At 38.7% G+C, this 14234-nt stretch overlaps 1 protein-coding gene across 1 annotated transcript in view; it reads left to right on the forward strand.

The window, feature by feature from the left end:
- CNNM4 (cyclin and CBS domain divalent metal cation transport mediator 4) overlaps positions 1 to 14234 on the forward strand; it is a 1037549-nt gene that overhangs the window by 568411 nt on the left and 454904 nt on the right. Inside the window, exon 2 of the mRNA XM_044084379.1 lies at positions 12326 to 12469. Within this exon, the coding sequence (XP_043940314.1) occupies positions 12326 to 12469 (144 nt within the window). The remainder of the gene's footprint in view (positions 1 to 12325; positions 12470 to 14234) is intronic.

The following is a 14234-nucleotide window of genomic DNA, read 5'->3' on the forward strand; positions in this document are numbered from 1 at the left end:
TAACTATACCAGAAAAATGTAGTACCCCTGAAATCACAGACACTCAGGTTAAAACAGCCCTCTCCAGAGCCAAAAACACAGCATCAGTGGGACCTGAATGTATCCCAGGCTGCATCCTGTATGAGCTGAAAGATGAACTAACCCCTCACCTAAACACACTGTTTAAACTCAGCTTCTCCACAGGCTATGTGCCCATAGAGTGGCGCACAACAGCGGTTATTCCGCTCCACAAAGGTGGAGCCACAACGGACCCCGGGAACTATCGCCCTATAAGCCTGACTAGCTTGGTCTGCAAGGCTATGGAGCACATCATCATGGGCCTCATTAACAGAGACATTGGGAAACTCCAAACCCTGGACCCTACCCAGTTCGGCTTTGTTAAGGGCAGATCATGCCTCCTAAACCTGGTGGACTTCTTTGAGACAGTTACCAAGGCTATAGATGGGGGAAAGGTGGTCCTCACAGCCTACCTAGGCCTCGCAAAGGCCTTTGACACCATTCCCCACTCAGGTATTATAGACAAGCTCACCAGCCTGAACATAAACCCCTATGTCACGAGATGGGTTGCCAACTGGCTCACGGACAGAACCCACATGAGATAGAGTTGCGGGAGCTAGGTCTGACTCTAAACCGGTTATAAGTGGCATTCCCCAGGGCTCAGTCCTAGGACCCCTCCTGTTCAGCATGTTTTTCTCAGTGGTATAGGCAAGCACAGGAGGACTATGGCTGACCAAGTTCGCAGATGACTTCAAACTAGGGGCTGTAATTGATTCTCCATCTGACACAGACATCCTCCAAAAGGGTCTCACTGAGACAGATACCTGGTGTCAAAACCATGGCCTCAAGCTAAATGCCACAAAGTGCATAGTCATCCCCTTTGGAAAAAACAAAGTACCCACAAACTATCACATAGGTGGTAGCCCCTAAATACGGAAGACGTAATAAGGGATCTGGGGACCCAAGTAGATGGTAACCTCTCCTTTGATGATCACATTACCAAAGTGGTTAGAAAATCCACCTAATCACAAAAGGGTTTGCATCCAGATTGAAAGAGGTCATTGGGCCCCTCTATGCATCACTCATCAGACCCATCATAGAGTACAATGCCCCATTTGGGATGTACCTTACAAGACACCTGCAACAACTGGAAAGACCACAGAAGTACCTCACCAAGAGGATCACTGGCCTCAAGCAGATGCCCTATGCAGCAGAAACTCCAGCTGTACTCTGTTGCATACCGCCTACTCAGAGGTGATCTCTGCCTGACATACAAGGCCATGTCCAACCCAGAATTGATGGACATGCTCCACCTAAAGAAAACCATATCCCCTCGAGCCACACACTCCAGGGATCTAAACCTCACCACAACAATAAATAGGACGTGCTGGAGAGATAGATTCCTGTTCCAGAGACTTCCCATGCTCTGGAACAAGATTCCAGTCTACATTAGGCAGAGCTCCTTGCTAACCCTCTTCAAGAGAAACCTTGATGAGTGGATGAGAAACAGAAAGTTTACCCGAGGGATCACTTCAATGGCTCTGCTGGACAGAGGCACAGGGAACTAATCTAACGGGGCTGCGAAAGCCAGCACATTCCAGCTAGGCTTATAAATGCCTTCAGGCAGATAGCCTAGTACCTACCTATGAACCTATTACTTAGCTCATTCAAATCCTGCGTTCCTTTAAATCTCGTTCCTTCACTGCATATAATGTTCCTACAATTCCCATTTTTTTTCCTGTGTAGATTGCTCCTTCCGTTTTCTAAAGATCTGAACTTCAGTTGACTTATCTCTGTTACTATATTCACTACTTCTAGTAAACTTGGTTTAGACTTTGATTTCCATTTTCTAGTAATTGCTTTTTTTGGTGGCCACCATAATTAGATTCAGCAAGGCCTTACTATGGGTAGGCAATTCCAATTCTGTATCATAACTCAAAAAGATTATTTCATTAGTTACACCAATTTGCTCACCCAGTATCTCAGCCAACTCATTACACGTCCAGAAAATATTTTCTCAGTTGCCTCTTTCTTACCTATCATACCTCCAACATTTTCTACCTGAGGAAACATTCTTTGGAGTCTACTTAGAGTATAAAAATACCTATGCAAACACTTCCAGCAAAGATCCTAAATCTTAGACTTTGTTGCATATTTGGAAGATATACATATATCCCACCATTGTTTCTTTGTGACTTGCTTATCTGGGCTCTCTTCACAATCCTTTCTAAACTCCTCTGGTTGATTCTTATAGTTGTCATGCAATATTTTATATGCTCTACTAATTATTCCTTTTTAACTGCAGCTTCTGTTCTAGATTGTATTAAAAAAACATTACCAGTGTTGGTCTTTCATTTAGGACCTCCCTATTTCTCTTTGTCTGTGCCCTGATATCAATCCTTGATAGGGATGGCAATATCTAACCTGCAGTCTAAATACATTTTTGGCATCTTCCCATTCTGTTACATTTCCCTTTTTAGTTGTTTGCTCCCAGTACCTTGGATCATTTGCCATTTTTTTCCAATAGATTCCAGACCCCCTCTTGCCTATTTTCTGCATCTGTAACTGCAGTTATCCCGATCAGTAGAATCTCTTTTCTGCATTCCCATGCTAGCTTAGTTCTCAAATGCTTTCTGCTACTTTATGAATATAATATTTTGTATGATTATTGTCATTCTCTTTAAGGGTCTGCATCCAAAATCCCAGTTTCTCCTTGTGTCTTGAGCTTTCCCCCTGTATTATCATCATCCCTTTCTACTTTTATTTATAGTTTGTGCTGTGTACAAGAGCCTTAACTGTGTTACTCTAAAATACCCCTTCAAATCTGTTTTATCATGTCCCCATAAATATGGATATTGCTGGACCAGTTCGTGTGTGGGTACATAATTTATTGCTATTGTCTTTGTTTTAGCTTCATTAATTTTGTATCCTAAAAACATTTGAAACTGTCTTAAAATGTTCCACAACACTAATGTCCCTTTCTGGTTTTGTCAGGTATAAAATAATATCATCTGCAAATAAAACCAGCTTTTCTTAACTACCATGCCAGTTATATCCTTGAATTTCTGAGTCCCTTATTTTATTTGCCAATGGTTCTAAATGTAATGCATACAGCAAAGGGGAAAGAAGATGCCTCTGCCTGGTTCCTTTACTCAAGCAGAAATTATCAGAGAGGACCCCACCCACTTTAATTTTCACCTCTGATTCCTCATATGTACTCCTAATCAACCTTATAATTTTATCAGGGAAAACTACTTCCATTGCCTTACTCATGAAGTCCCAGCTTACTCTGTCAAATGCTTTCGCTGCATCAAGACCCACCAAAAACAGTGGTATTTTGTTGCATTCTGTTTCCCTCTGGATCATCAATGTTCTGTTAATGTTAGCAAATGTTTGCTTCCCCTCCACAAAACCACATTGTTCCATATCTTTCAATTTTGGCATCACTTTTGCCATTCTTTTAACCATTATAGACATAAACACTTCATAACCATGATTTAGTATTGAAATGGGCCTGTATGAAGCTGGATCCAATGGATCTTTACTGTCTTTAAGTATTAACAGCTACCAACGCTTTCTTCCAGGATGTCGGCACTTCTCCTCCTCTTAAAATACTGTTAAACAAAACCTTCCAGATCTTTATCAGTTTTTTCCCTCCTAGTTACCAAACTTCTACAGGAATACCATCTATTCCTGGGAACTTTCCTGTAGATTAGTTATAAATCACCATTTTTATCTCATCCCTTCCTCTCCTAACTGTTAGTGATTGAGCCTCATCTACCTCTAACCTTGGCATATTTAATTCTTCCATAAACATTTCCATTTGCACCTTTTCTTGATTTCCATGTTTCTCTGCTTTATACAGACTTTCGTAAAATTTCTGAAATATTTCTAGCACGTCTACAGGATCTCTTGTTTTCTTCCTTGTTATAGGCTCCTTAAGCTTGGTGACAGTCCTTTCTGTTGCCTGAGTCATTGTGCTAAAAGTTTTTGAGCTCTAGAGTTATAAAATATTTTCTTGACAGCAGTCTTTCTAAATTCATGCATATTATTAAGATAATCCCTTATTTTCTGTTTAGTATTCTCCAGTTACTCCTCTTCTTGTTCTGTGAGATTCCCCCTATTTTGCAATACTTTAACATTTGTCAGTCCATCTAAATAATTCTTGTTACTTCTTAACCATATCTCCCTTTCCTTTATTTCCACACTAGTTTTATAGGTTCATAGGTAGGTACTAGACTATCTGCCCGAAGGCATTTATAAGCCTAGTCAGAATGTGTTGGCTTTCCCCGCCCCCTTAGATTAGTTCCCTGTGCCTCTGTTCAGCAGAGCCACCGAAGTGATCCCGGGGTAAACTTTCTGTTTTCCATCCACTCGTCAAGGTTTCTCTTGAAGAGTGTTAGCGAGGAGCTCTGCCTAATGTAGATTGGAATCTTATTCCAAAGCATGGGAAGTCTCTGGGACAGGAATCTATCCCTCCAGCTCGTCCTATTTATTGTTGTGGTGAGGTTTAGATCCCTAGAGCATGTGGCTTGAGGGGATAAGATTTTCTTTAGATGGAGCATGTCCATCAATTCTGGGTTGGACATGGCTTTGTATGTCGGGCAGAGATCACCTCTGAGTGGGCGGTATGCAACCGAGTACAGATGGAGTTTCTTCAGTCAAGCTGCATAGGGCATTTGTTTGAGGCCAGTGATCCTCTTGGTGAGGTACTTCTGTGGTCTTTCCAGCTGTTGCAGGTGTCTTGTAAGGTACATCCCAAATGGGGCGTTGTACTCTATATGATGGGTCTGATGAGTGATGAGTAGAGGGGTACAATGACCTTTTTTGATCTGGATGCGAACCCTCTTGTGATTAGGTGGGCCACAAAGAAGGATTTTCTAACCACTTTGGCAATATGATTATCAAAGGAGAGATTACTATCTACTTGATGTCCCCAGATCCCTTATTACGTCTTCTGTATTTAGTTGTTTTAAACTCAACTTTAATTTTGTCCAACTCCCTAGCTATATTTTCAGAAGAAATATCTATCTTCTGTAATAGCTCCTACAAAACCCATTCCTTAAATTCTTCTCTTTTCAACAGATAGGCTGGAAAGTGCCAGTTTCTCGTTTTTATTTCATTACATTCAGTTTTTATTTTATTTCTTATTGGCCCATGAACTGAAATAGTTATTGGGTACGTTTTAAGACCTTCAGTTAAGTCCACATGTTCCTGTGAAATATAATTTCTATCTAGCGTAGCCCATTTTTTGTATCTTGAAGAATAATATGTGAATTTACTCTGAACTCCTAGTACTGAATTCACGTCTTCCATGCCAAACCCTTTTATAAATTTCTTCAAAAATCTACCCTCCTTTGTTATATTTTCCCTTCTGGGCCCCCCAAACACATCTTCACTTTTGCGAACCAAATTCCAATCCCCACCTATAAGTAATATTCCTTGCTGAAAGATGATTATTTCTCTCAGGATTTTCTTAAGCTTCATTGTAGCAGTTTTAGGTGGAATATCAATACATGCCAGTGTAATCCTCCTCTCTTGCCAGTAGCCCCTTATACTACAAATCTAGCATTATTGTCTTTTTTCCCTCTTTTAGCAGTATTTGAGCTCCTCTTGCAATTAATATAAGTACTCCTCTTTTCCTTTGGCCCAGGTATTTTACTGAATAACCATCCTGAAAACCTTTCTTTATCAAATTCTCATGTCCATTTCTTTCCAGGTGTGTCTTCTGTTGCATAGCTATTTGCACTCTACATTTTTTAATATAGTTCACTGCTCTTTCTTTTTTGTACTTATCTGTGAAACCATTCAAATTGAAAGATGTTAAAGAAAGCATAGTTTTCTTATATAGTTATTTTCCCACCTTTTATGTATAATTGCTTTTTTTTTGCTAAATGTCTAGTTCCAACTTTCATGTTACATGCATATATTGTTTGCCAGCTTGGTCTTTTATACAGATGTTTCTTGTCGTATCCATTTGAGCCTATGTCACATTTTACAAAACGTTTTGTTTTATTGAAAGCCCTCAAACAAAAAAAAAGATAAACATCCTCCAGTATCCCCTAAAACCTATTAACTTAACCATAACACACAAAACTATGTACATCTTCAGAATTTGAAGTTTTACCTTCCTAATAAGAGCAATTGTTCTAAGATGAGAGCTACACAGACAGATTAGGGTTAACCAAAATGAAAGGTCATTCATGCTAAAAAGCATGGTGCATTCTATGCTTTTAGTAAGTGCTGTGTGGTTTTGTCTTATCTTTGTAGCTCTCCCAGCTGAGAAAACACTTGAATGCTTTCAGTAAACACTTTCTCCAAGCCATTTTTTTTATCAGATTGTCTTCGTAGGGACATGCAAATCAGACACAATACTGCTAGGCATACATTGTTTACCAGAAAAAAAATTATAATATTCAATATTCTTTTTCATTTATTTGCTTTCTTTTAAAACTTTTTACTGGATAAAGACAAGGGCCTTCACCCAGTCATTCCTTTATGTAAGCATGAGAAAAAGCACACTAATTTTCCTTTTGTCATGCTCTCTTATTCAGACCCTTTCTCCCCCCCCCCTTTTTTACATTGCAGTGCTTACATTTCTTGAAACTGAACAACGAAAAAGAGAGAAGTGGTAAAAAACAGACACACTTGTTTATATTAGTATCCCCATTAGTTTTAAAAAAAACTAAAAAGGTTACTTCATAGCTTGCAAAGAAAGTCCTACACCATTATAGTAGTCCCATTAAGAAACAAATACTTACAGCTAACTTTCTTCCTCCTCTTCCGCTCTCCCAAGCATTTTTCTGAAGATTAATGACGTGAAGTAGGGCATATGCTTTAGAGTCCCCTAGAAGTCTGAGTCCACAAAAATCCAGTATTTCCAAATCCTCTTGTTCTGCCATGTTTCACAAGTATAATTCTTGCTTTGTAATCCCACATTTGTCAGTTTCCAAGTTACTGATTTTATTTTTCAAACATTAATAACATGGAGTGAGCATATGCTTTAAAGTCCCCTACAAGTTTAACAGAGTTCAAGGAAGTCCAGTATTTTCAGATTTTCTTGTTCTGTCATGTTTCACAAATATAATTATTGCTTTATCACCCCATGTTTGCCAACTTTCAAGTTACTAGCTTTATTCTTGTTCATCACCATCTCCCTAATCCTGTCTCTTTTTCATTTCCAATGTATTCTCAATTCTTCTGGTCAACTCTTATGTTGTCATCCTTCTCTCAGGCATTTTCCATTGAAACAGTGGAAAAGATTTCACGTCCTCCGTCTCTCTGTAGTCCTTATCACCAGAAGGACATAAAGCAGAAACTCCTTCTGTTTCACAGCTCTCCCTTTGTTGGACAAACTTTTGTATTTCCTCCTTAGCATGTACTTAATCAAAAATGATTTTGAGCCTTCAGGAAAAAATATTTTGAAGATGGCTGGGTACAGGAATTTGAATTTTCACACCTACTTCTCGACATTCCCTAAATAATGGAATATATTTACTCCTATTCTGCCTGGTGTACAATGAGTAATCATTCAGCACAAACACTGTGCTGTCTTCCACTTTTAGTACTTTGCTCTTCTGCCACAGTTTTGTCAGAATCAAATCCTTTTGCTGATAAGACCGCATCCTTGCTCTTAAAGGTCTAAGTTGTTTTCTAGTAACCAGATTTGGAGCATGACACAATGTGACCTTTCACTTAACAATTCCTGTTGTGGAATACCATTCAAGTTGCTTATTTGTGCCTTCATAAAATTAATACAGTCTGTTCTTTCCAGCTTCTCAGGTACAGCAGAAAATCTCAGGTTTTTCCCCTATGTGCTTTGCCCTGTAATTCTATTATTTTTGAAACATCTCCTCTTGTGCAGTTTCATATTAACCCAGCCTTTTCTTCATTTCACCCTCTGAGTTTTGCAATTCTGTCACCTAGGCTGAATATCTGTTTAAAACTGCTTCCATTTTTTTCCAGCTTTTTATTGTTTGTATTGATATATCCCATCGGTGTTTCATTTACTTTAACCATTTCTGTGTGCAAGTGCTTTATACTTTCCTCTAGGTTACTGGAAAGTGTCTGGAACTTGCACTTGTTCTTGCTGAGCAACTGCAGTACTTATCCTAGTGTTTTTTTTCCCCCCCGTCACCTTTTGCGGCTGATTTTCCTCTAGGTCCTTTATATTTCTTTTTTTTTTCTGGCATCAAGGCAGTGCTCTTACTAGTCAGTTACTGAAATTTACCCAGAAATCTAAGTCCACTGTTTTTTTGTGCTAAGTTTCTGTTTTCAGATTGTGAGAGCCAGAATTAAGCTATTAATTAATGCGCAGCCATCTTGGAAGTCTCTGCTCCTGCAACATTTCTGACATTGCAATCTGTAGGGAGCTTTTAAAATCTTCCAACTCTTTGTATTCCTAGAAGACATATTCCCAGCTAACTCTCAGTTTTCCTTTACACCTCAAGCATCTGCTGTCTACCTGAGGAAAAAAATTATCTGAAGTCTGCTTGGGGTTTAAAGTTTTTATGCAAACACTTTCAAGCAAAAATCCCAAATCTTCTGGACTTTGTGACATACTTGACAGAAATACAGGTGTCTTTCCATAGTTCCTTGGTAACTTGCCTTTCCAGTCTTTCTTCCCAATCTTTTCTAAACTTCACTGATTGATTGATTATTATGGTTATCATGCAATATTTTATATGCCCTACTAATTATCCCTTTTTTAACAGCTGCTTCTGTTTTAGACTCAGCCAAAAACTCTACCATAGCTAGCGTTTCACTTGGCAATCATGTGTCCTGCATTCTTTCCCTGTAGTCTGTTATATGTTCATGGTATGGAAGGTAGTCTCTAACCTGGAGTCTAGACTCTTCTTGGCTTAATCACACTCTGTTAACTTTCTTCTGTAGCAGTTTGCTCCAAATACCGTGGTTCCTTTGCTAATTTTCTGAAGTAAATTCTAGGTCCCTCTTGCCTGTTTTCTGTACCATTACATTGCAGTCATCGCTGTTGGTATATCTCCTTTCTCATGTTGGTTTAGTTCTTAGAATACTTCGTTACTTTGTTACTTTATGAATATAATGTTCTGTATGGTTGTTCTCATTCTTAAGGACCTACTTCCAAACCCGTACTCTCTTTATTTCATGAACAGCTCCCACCTCTGTTTCATCGTCATCCCCTTCGATTTATAACCTTCTGCTCTTATGTATATGAGCCTTAACTGCGTAGCGCTAAAGTATCCCTTCACATCAGCTAATCATAAACTTCCTTGTCTTATGGGAAGAATCAACTTATCCCACTTAACTCTTGTTCTGTTCCCTTCTCAAATCAGTTAATTCATCTCTTTGTTAAATACTGTCCACAACTTCTCTTGTTGATAAAAACATTCCTGATCTTTATGTAAAATTAAAGGGACTAAAACATTTTTACTGCATTTATGTTACTATCCGTATCCAGAATCAAGAGCTTCCAGATTCTCATTTTTTTGTGTTATATTTTGTTTAGACCCTTCCCAGTTTTCCTTAGCTGCTGTAACAGAATCATTTTAATCCATACACCGAAATATATCATCTTATGTCTCCATAAACATGGATATTGAACAAATTCATGTATGGGTATGCAGTTTACTGCTATAGTCTATTTTATCATCTTTATTTTTATATCAAAAAAATATATAAAATCGGTCTCAGAATGTTCTACAATACCAAAATGCCCTTTTCTGGATTTATCAGATACAAAGTAAAGTAACGTCTGTTGACCTTTCCCGGTTAGGGATTGCCACAGCAGAACGCCAGTCCGCTTATGATTGGCAGTAGATTTTTATGGTGCCAAGATGCCAGCCCGACGCCTAACCTTCAACGAAGGCACACCATTCACCACGCACCTACCTGCATGTCTTTAAACATCACTGAACCGCGGGGTGGACATGCAGACTCCACACCAGCCGAGAATCGAACCGGAGAACCTCTTGCTGTGAGGCGACAATGCTAACCGCTGCACCACTGCAGCCGTATCAGATACAAAGTAATAAGTAAAAATTTCTGCAAGTAAGGTTAACTTTTCTTGAGTACCATACCAGTTATACCACTGAATTTTGAGTTATTTATTTTCTTTTACAGTGACTCTAAATATCGAACAAATGACAAAGAGGCAAGAGCAGACACCCCTGCCTTGTTCCTCCATTTAAACAGCTTGTTGCAGAGGGCCTCCACCCCCACTTAATTCTTGCTGACCCTTTATATATTTTTCGAATTAAAGAGCTTTAGTAATATTGTGTTTGTTTTCCTTGCACAGTGTACACAAAACTGGCAAAGTAAGGTTTAAGTGTCACTGTGCTGCGAGTATAACTCAGCACTGCAGTTGGGTTACTGAAGTAATAGAAAATCACATGCCTGACAGGTGGGTACAAGTTAAATACAAGCATCTTTTGCCATGCTGCAAGCTGCTTACTTTTACAGACATTTTTTAAAATCACTTCTAGTCAATACGTGTTTAGCTGCAACTACACCTTGAAAGTTAAGACAAGTTTTTGGATCTCACTCTGTATGTACTGGGCCAGAAAAATTTTCATTAGGCCCCAGATTTGCGTAGGGTAGTTATCACATGCTTGTGGAACTCCAACTCAAGGCTACAGTTTTCATGATAGACATTACTAGGCACATTTTGCTTTGCTGCCAGAAGTAACGTTCTGTTTTGCATGTAATTTTTTGAAAATAAATATTTGTTTTGTTATAAAGAAGTGGTTAATCTTCAGATTGACTGTTGGCTGGACAGCCAGATTTAAAGTTCTCTAACTCTGCTTGTGGGGGGTAGTGGGTTTAAAATAGCTGTGGGCTACCAAGTGATAATGTATGCATCTAGACAGGTCTGTCTGTCTTCAGTTTAAAAAAGGAAACTTCAGTTGCAACTGGCTTGTATAGCAAAGGAGGTGTAATTCACATACCATCCTGTCAGTTTCATGGCAGCTCAGTTAGAGTACTGCCATTGCTTAGCTCTGTTATTGGGTAGATGGCATAAAATATTAACCCCCCGGCTGTATTCCAAGCTTCTCTATACCAAGAGATACATCAGAAAGTCATGTGTAAGACTGGATGTTGTTTTACTTGACAATTTGCTTCTTGCAGTAGTTGGTGTTGTAAGTCAATGAAAGGAGTTCTGTAACTTGCAATGCTGGTCAATTTTGATTTTCTCAGCCTTTTGATCTAGTGTGGCCTGAACAAAAGTCATGAGGAAGAAAATAATTTCACTCATTTTTTTTTCTTTCATGTAAGGCAGAGGATATGGCCAAGGCTTTGACAAAATAATATCTCATAATAAACTTGCAAGATAATTTTTTTAGAGGATACCCCCCTCCCCCCAAAAAAAACAAAAAAAAAAAACACTGTCACTGACTGTGCATCTTTCTGGTGTTAAATGGAGATGAAAGCAGAGGTTTAAATGGCCACAGTCCTGTATTTCAAGTGACTGCGGATGGCCACAGTCCTGTGTTTCAAGTGACTGATGTCATACCTACTGCTCATCCCTATACCCTAAAGACAGCCCACTTGTATATATGCCTGATGTGTGATTGTGAGCAAAGTGAGAAAGGTAATTGATCACAGAAATGTATTCCAGCTTGCTGCCCCAGACAGTATACTTCCCCTACACAAATTATGGTCACCTTCTCAGCACCCCTAAGATCTGTGAGAAAAGTAAAAGAAACAGCAAGTACACGGTACCCAGTCCCAACAGAAACTATAATGACTGTCTGTGCACACCTCAGGGGTTTGGTGTGATCCAGGAAAACTGGAGGAATTCCAAGTCACCTGCTGCATGTTTTTGAGGTGGAAGAGGAAGCCAAAGCACTTGGTTTCCTCCTGCACCTCAAAAACATACAGTATTTGTAGGAGGAAACCAAAGCACTTGGACAGACTTACTTAGAGAAGGGAGAGCATGTAAAGTGCACATAGAAAAATCGGCTGTCAATAACTTAACCATGTTACTGGTGAGTTTCCAGAAAAGAGTATTGCATTATTTAAGTGTGCGCCTTCATTTTGTTGTTGTTGTTAAAGTAGTTAGGAATGAGCCACTGCGTGACTTATAAGCATAAGGATGCCATGCAACGTTTTTACAACAGTTATATAAATGTAGTGAGACGTAGTTCCAACCGTCTTCCTTCACTGTACTGTAGGAAGCTCAGAGCTGATTGTTGCCAACAGAAAAAAATATATGAGTTGGAGTTTACCAAGCTTTTGCAGAGCTGGACAGCTGATTTCGCAGACTAAGAAAAGACACCTAGGTGCAGATACAAGAACATCATGATATAGAGGCACATTGTCATGACATATATATATTTTTTCCCCTTAGGAAAATCTCATCTGGCAATAGTGCAAAAAGTAAATAGTGAGGGTGAAGGCGATCCCTTCTATGAGGTCCTAGGTTTGGTAACCTTAGAAGATGTCATTGAAGAAATCATCAAATCTGAAATCCTGGATGAGTCCGATTTGTACAGTAAGTTTTTAAATCATTTTCCTGTGATGTGTCTTTTTAATACCTCTTTGAAAACACAGTTTCATTTTTTTACAGAATGTTGTTAGTATTTATGCAAAGTCTTTGTTGTCAATTGAACCTCTACCAAATGCATGTTAAATTAACTTTCAGTGCAGTTTTTCTTTTCCCTTTTTACCCAGAAGTTCTGTACTGTGTTTATGTTGGGGTAGTGGAGCAGCTATGGATAGTAGTGAAATTCTAATACTTTATCAAAGAAAGTGCATCAAACCTTTATAAAGCCATGGTTAAGTTTATAGTCCTGTTTAACTTTAAAAAAGTGCACTTGATAATATTTTCCAAGCACATTCATTTGCATGGCACATAGTAAAGAAATTTATTGCACTTCAGAAGGGTATTAAATATTACTTTAATGTCCTGAATGCACAATTGGAAATGAGTACTTAAATGTTTAACATTGTTGTGGGATCAGTCAAGTAATGGAATCTAATCATGCTGCTGGGTTACTCTGCATTCGGAACTGTTGTTTTCCTGGACATAAAAGCAAGGTTTACATATACTCTGGATGAGCCTTAGAATTCAGATGTTGCGCTGATATTCTGTAGTATCTTAGTGTAGTGATGAGACAGTGTGGCTCTGTGGAGCATTCTAGCTGGACTGTTTAGCTTCTGCTTCAGACCATTAGCTGATCCATTTTGAAGAGTTACTGTGGAGACACTTCAGAATTCACCGTTTAATTTGTCATTCAAAATGAATTACACAACTCTTATGATTATTTTTTGCCTTTCATTCCCTTCTCCATTCCTTGTCACAGGGCTGTATCTCACAGGAATGGAAAACTGAGGAAATTCATGGAATGCTTACTGGATGTGACAGCTAGTATTTTTTTCTCCTCTGCTGTTGTATACTGTCACCTAACTGTGTATTATGCCATGCACTTGCAGGGTTGTTTGTGCAAGTTTCTGTCCTGTTTTCCCATGTCTGCCTGTCGCATGCTGTGCCAGAATAAGGTTTGCTGTGCTGGACCTGTTTTGGTATGTGTGCTTCCACATGCACATACATAGTACACACGTGGCTTGACTTGAAGATCAAGTTTAAATGTGCGAAACAAACTCTCTGTTCACACACACGTGTTTGCATGCAAATACTTTTTTTGTGAAAACCAGAGTTTCTTTTTGCAGCATTTAAAAAATATGTACATTGCTTCCCAACACAGAAGAGTTAACAAACAAAGCCATATTTATAGGCGGGCGGGAGGTGCTTTCATCACTCTTGGTGTCCAGCTCTAATTACTCTGGTTAGTGTGAATAAGTAATTGTGTATTAGTTATGTAACTACAAAACCGTGTAAGAAACTTCTCTATGTGGAAGATTTTCAGTCCGTATATCTCTAGTTAATCACTGTATATTAATCAGATCAGACAATAGTAGTAGAAGTAGCGAACTTAAACTCGTCTTAAGTAAAAATAAATAAATAAAAATATGTAATTGTACAGAATTACTAAGTATTCGAAAGTAATCCAAGCAAGGCAAGGCTCTCTGTTTCCAGTCGAAAATCCTTTATTAAGTACACAGACAAGCGATCCAAGTAAAACAAAAAATAGAGTTATAAAACAAAAACCAGAAAGGCTCCACATTAGAAAAATGCTTTGATTGACAAAACAACAGAACAGTGACCTGGCGAGTACAGAGTCAAGTTAAATTCACTAAGTGCTTTCACCCGTTCATAAAGATGGGCATCATCAGAGTGAAATGTGAAAAGCAAATTC

Source organism: Protopterus annectens, chromosome 9.part0 (assembly GCF_019279795.1).
Source record: "Protopterus annectens isolate FY-2018-M chromosome 9.part0, PAN1.0, whole genome shotgun sequence".
Taxonomy (NCBI): Eukaryota; Metazoa; Chordata; order Ceratodontiformes; family Protopteridae; genus Protopterus; species Protopterus annectens.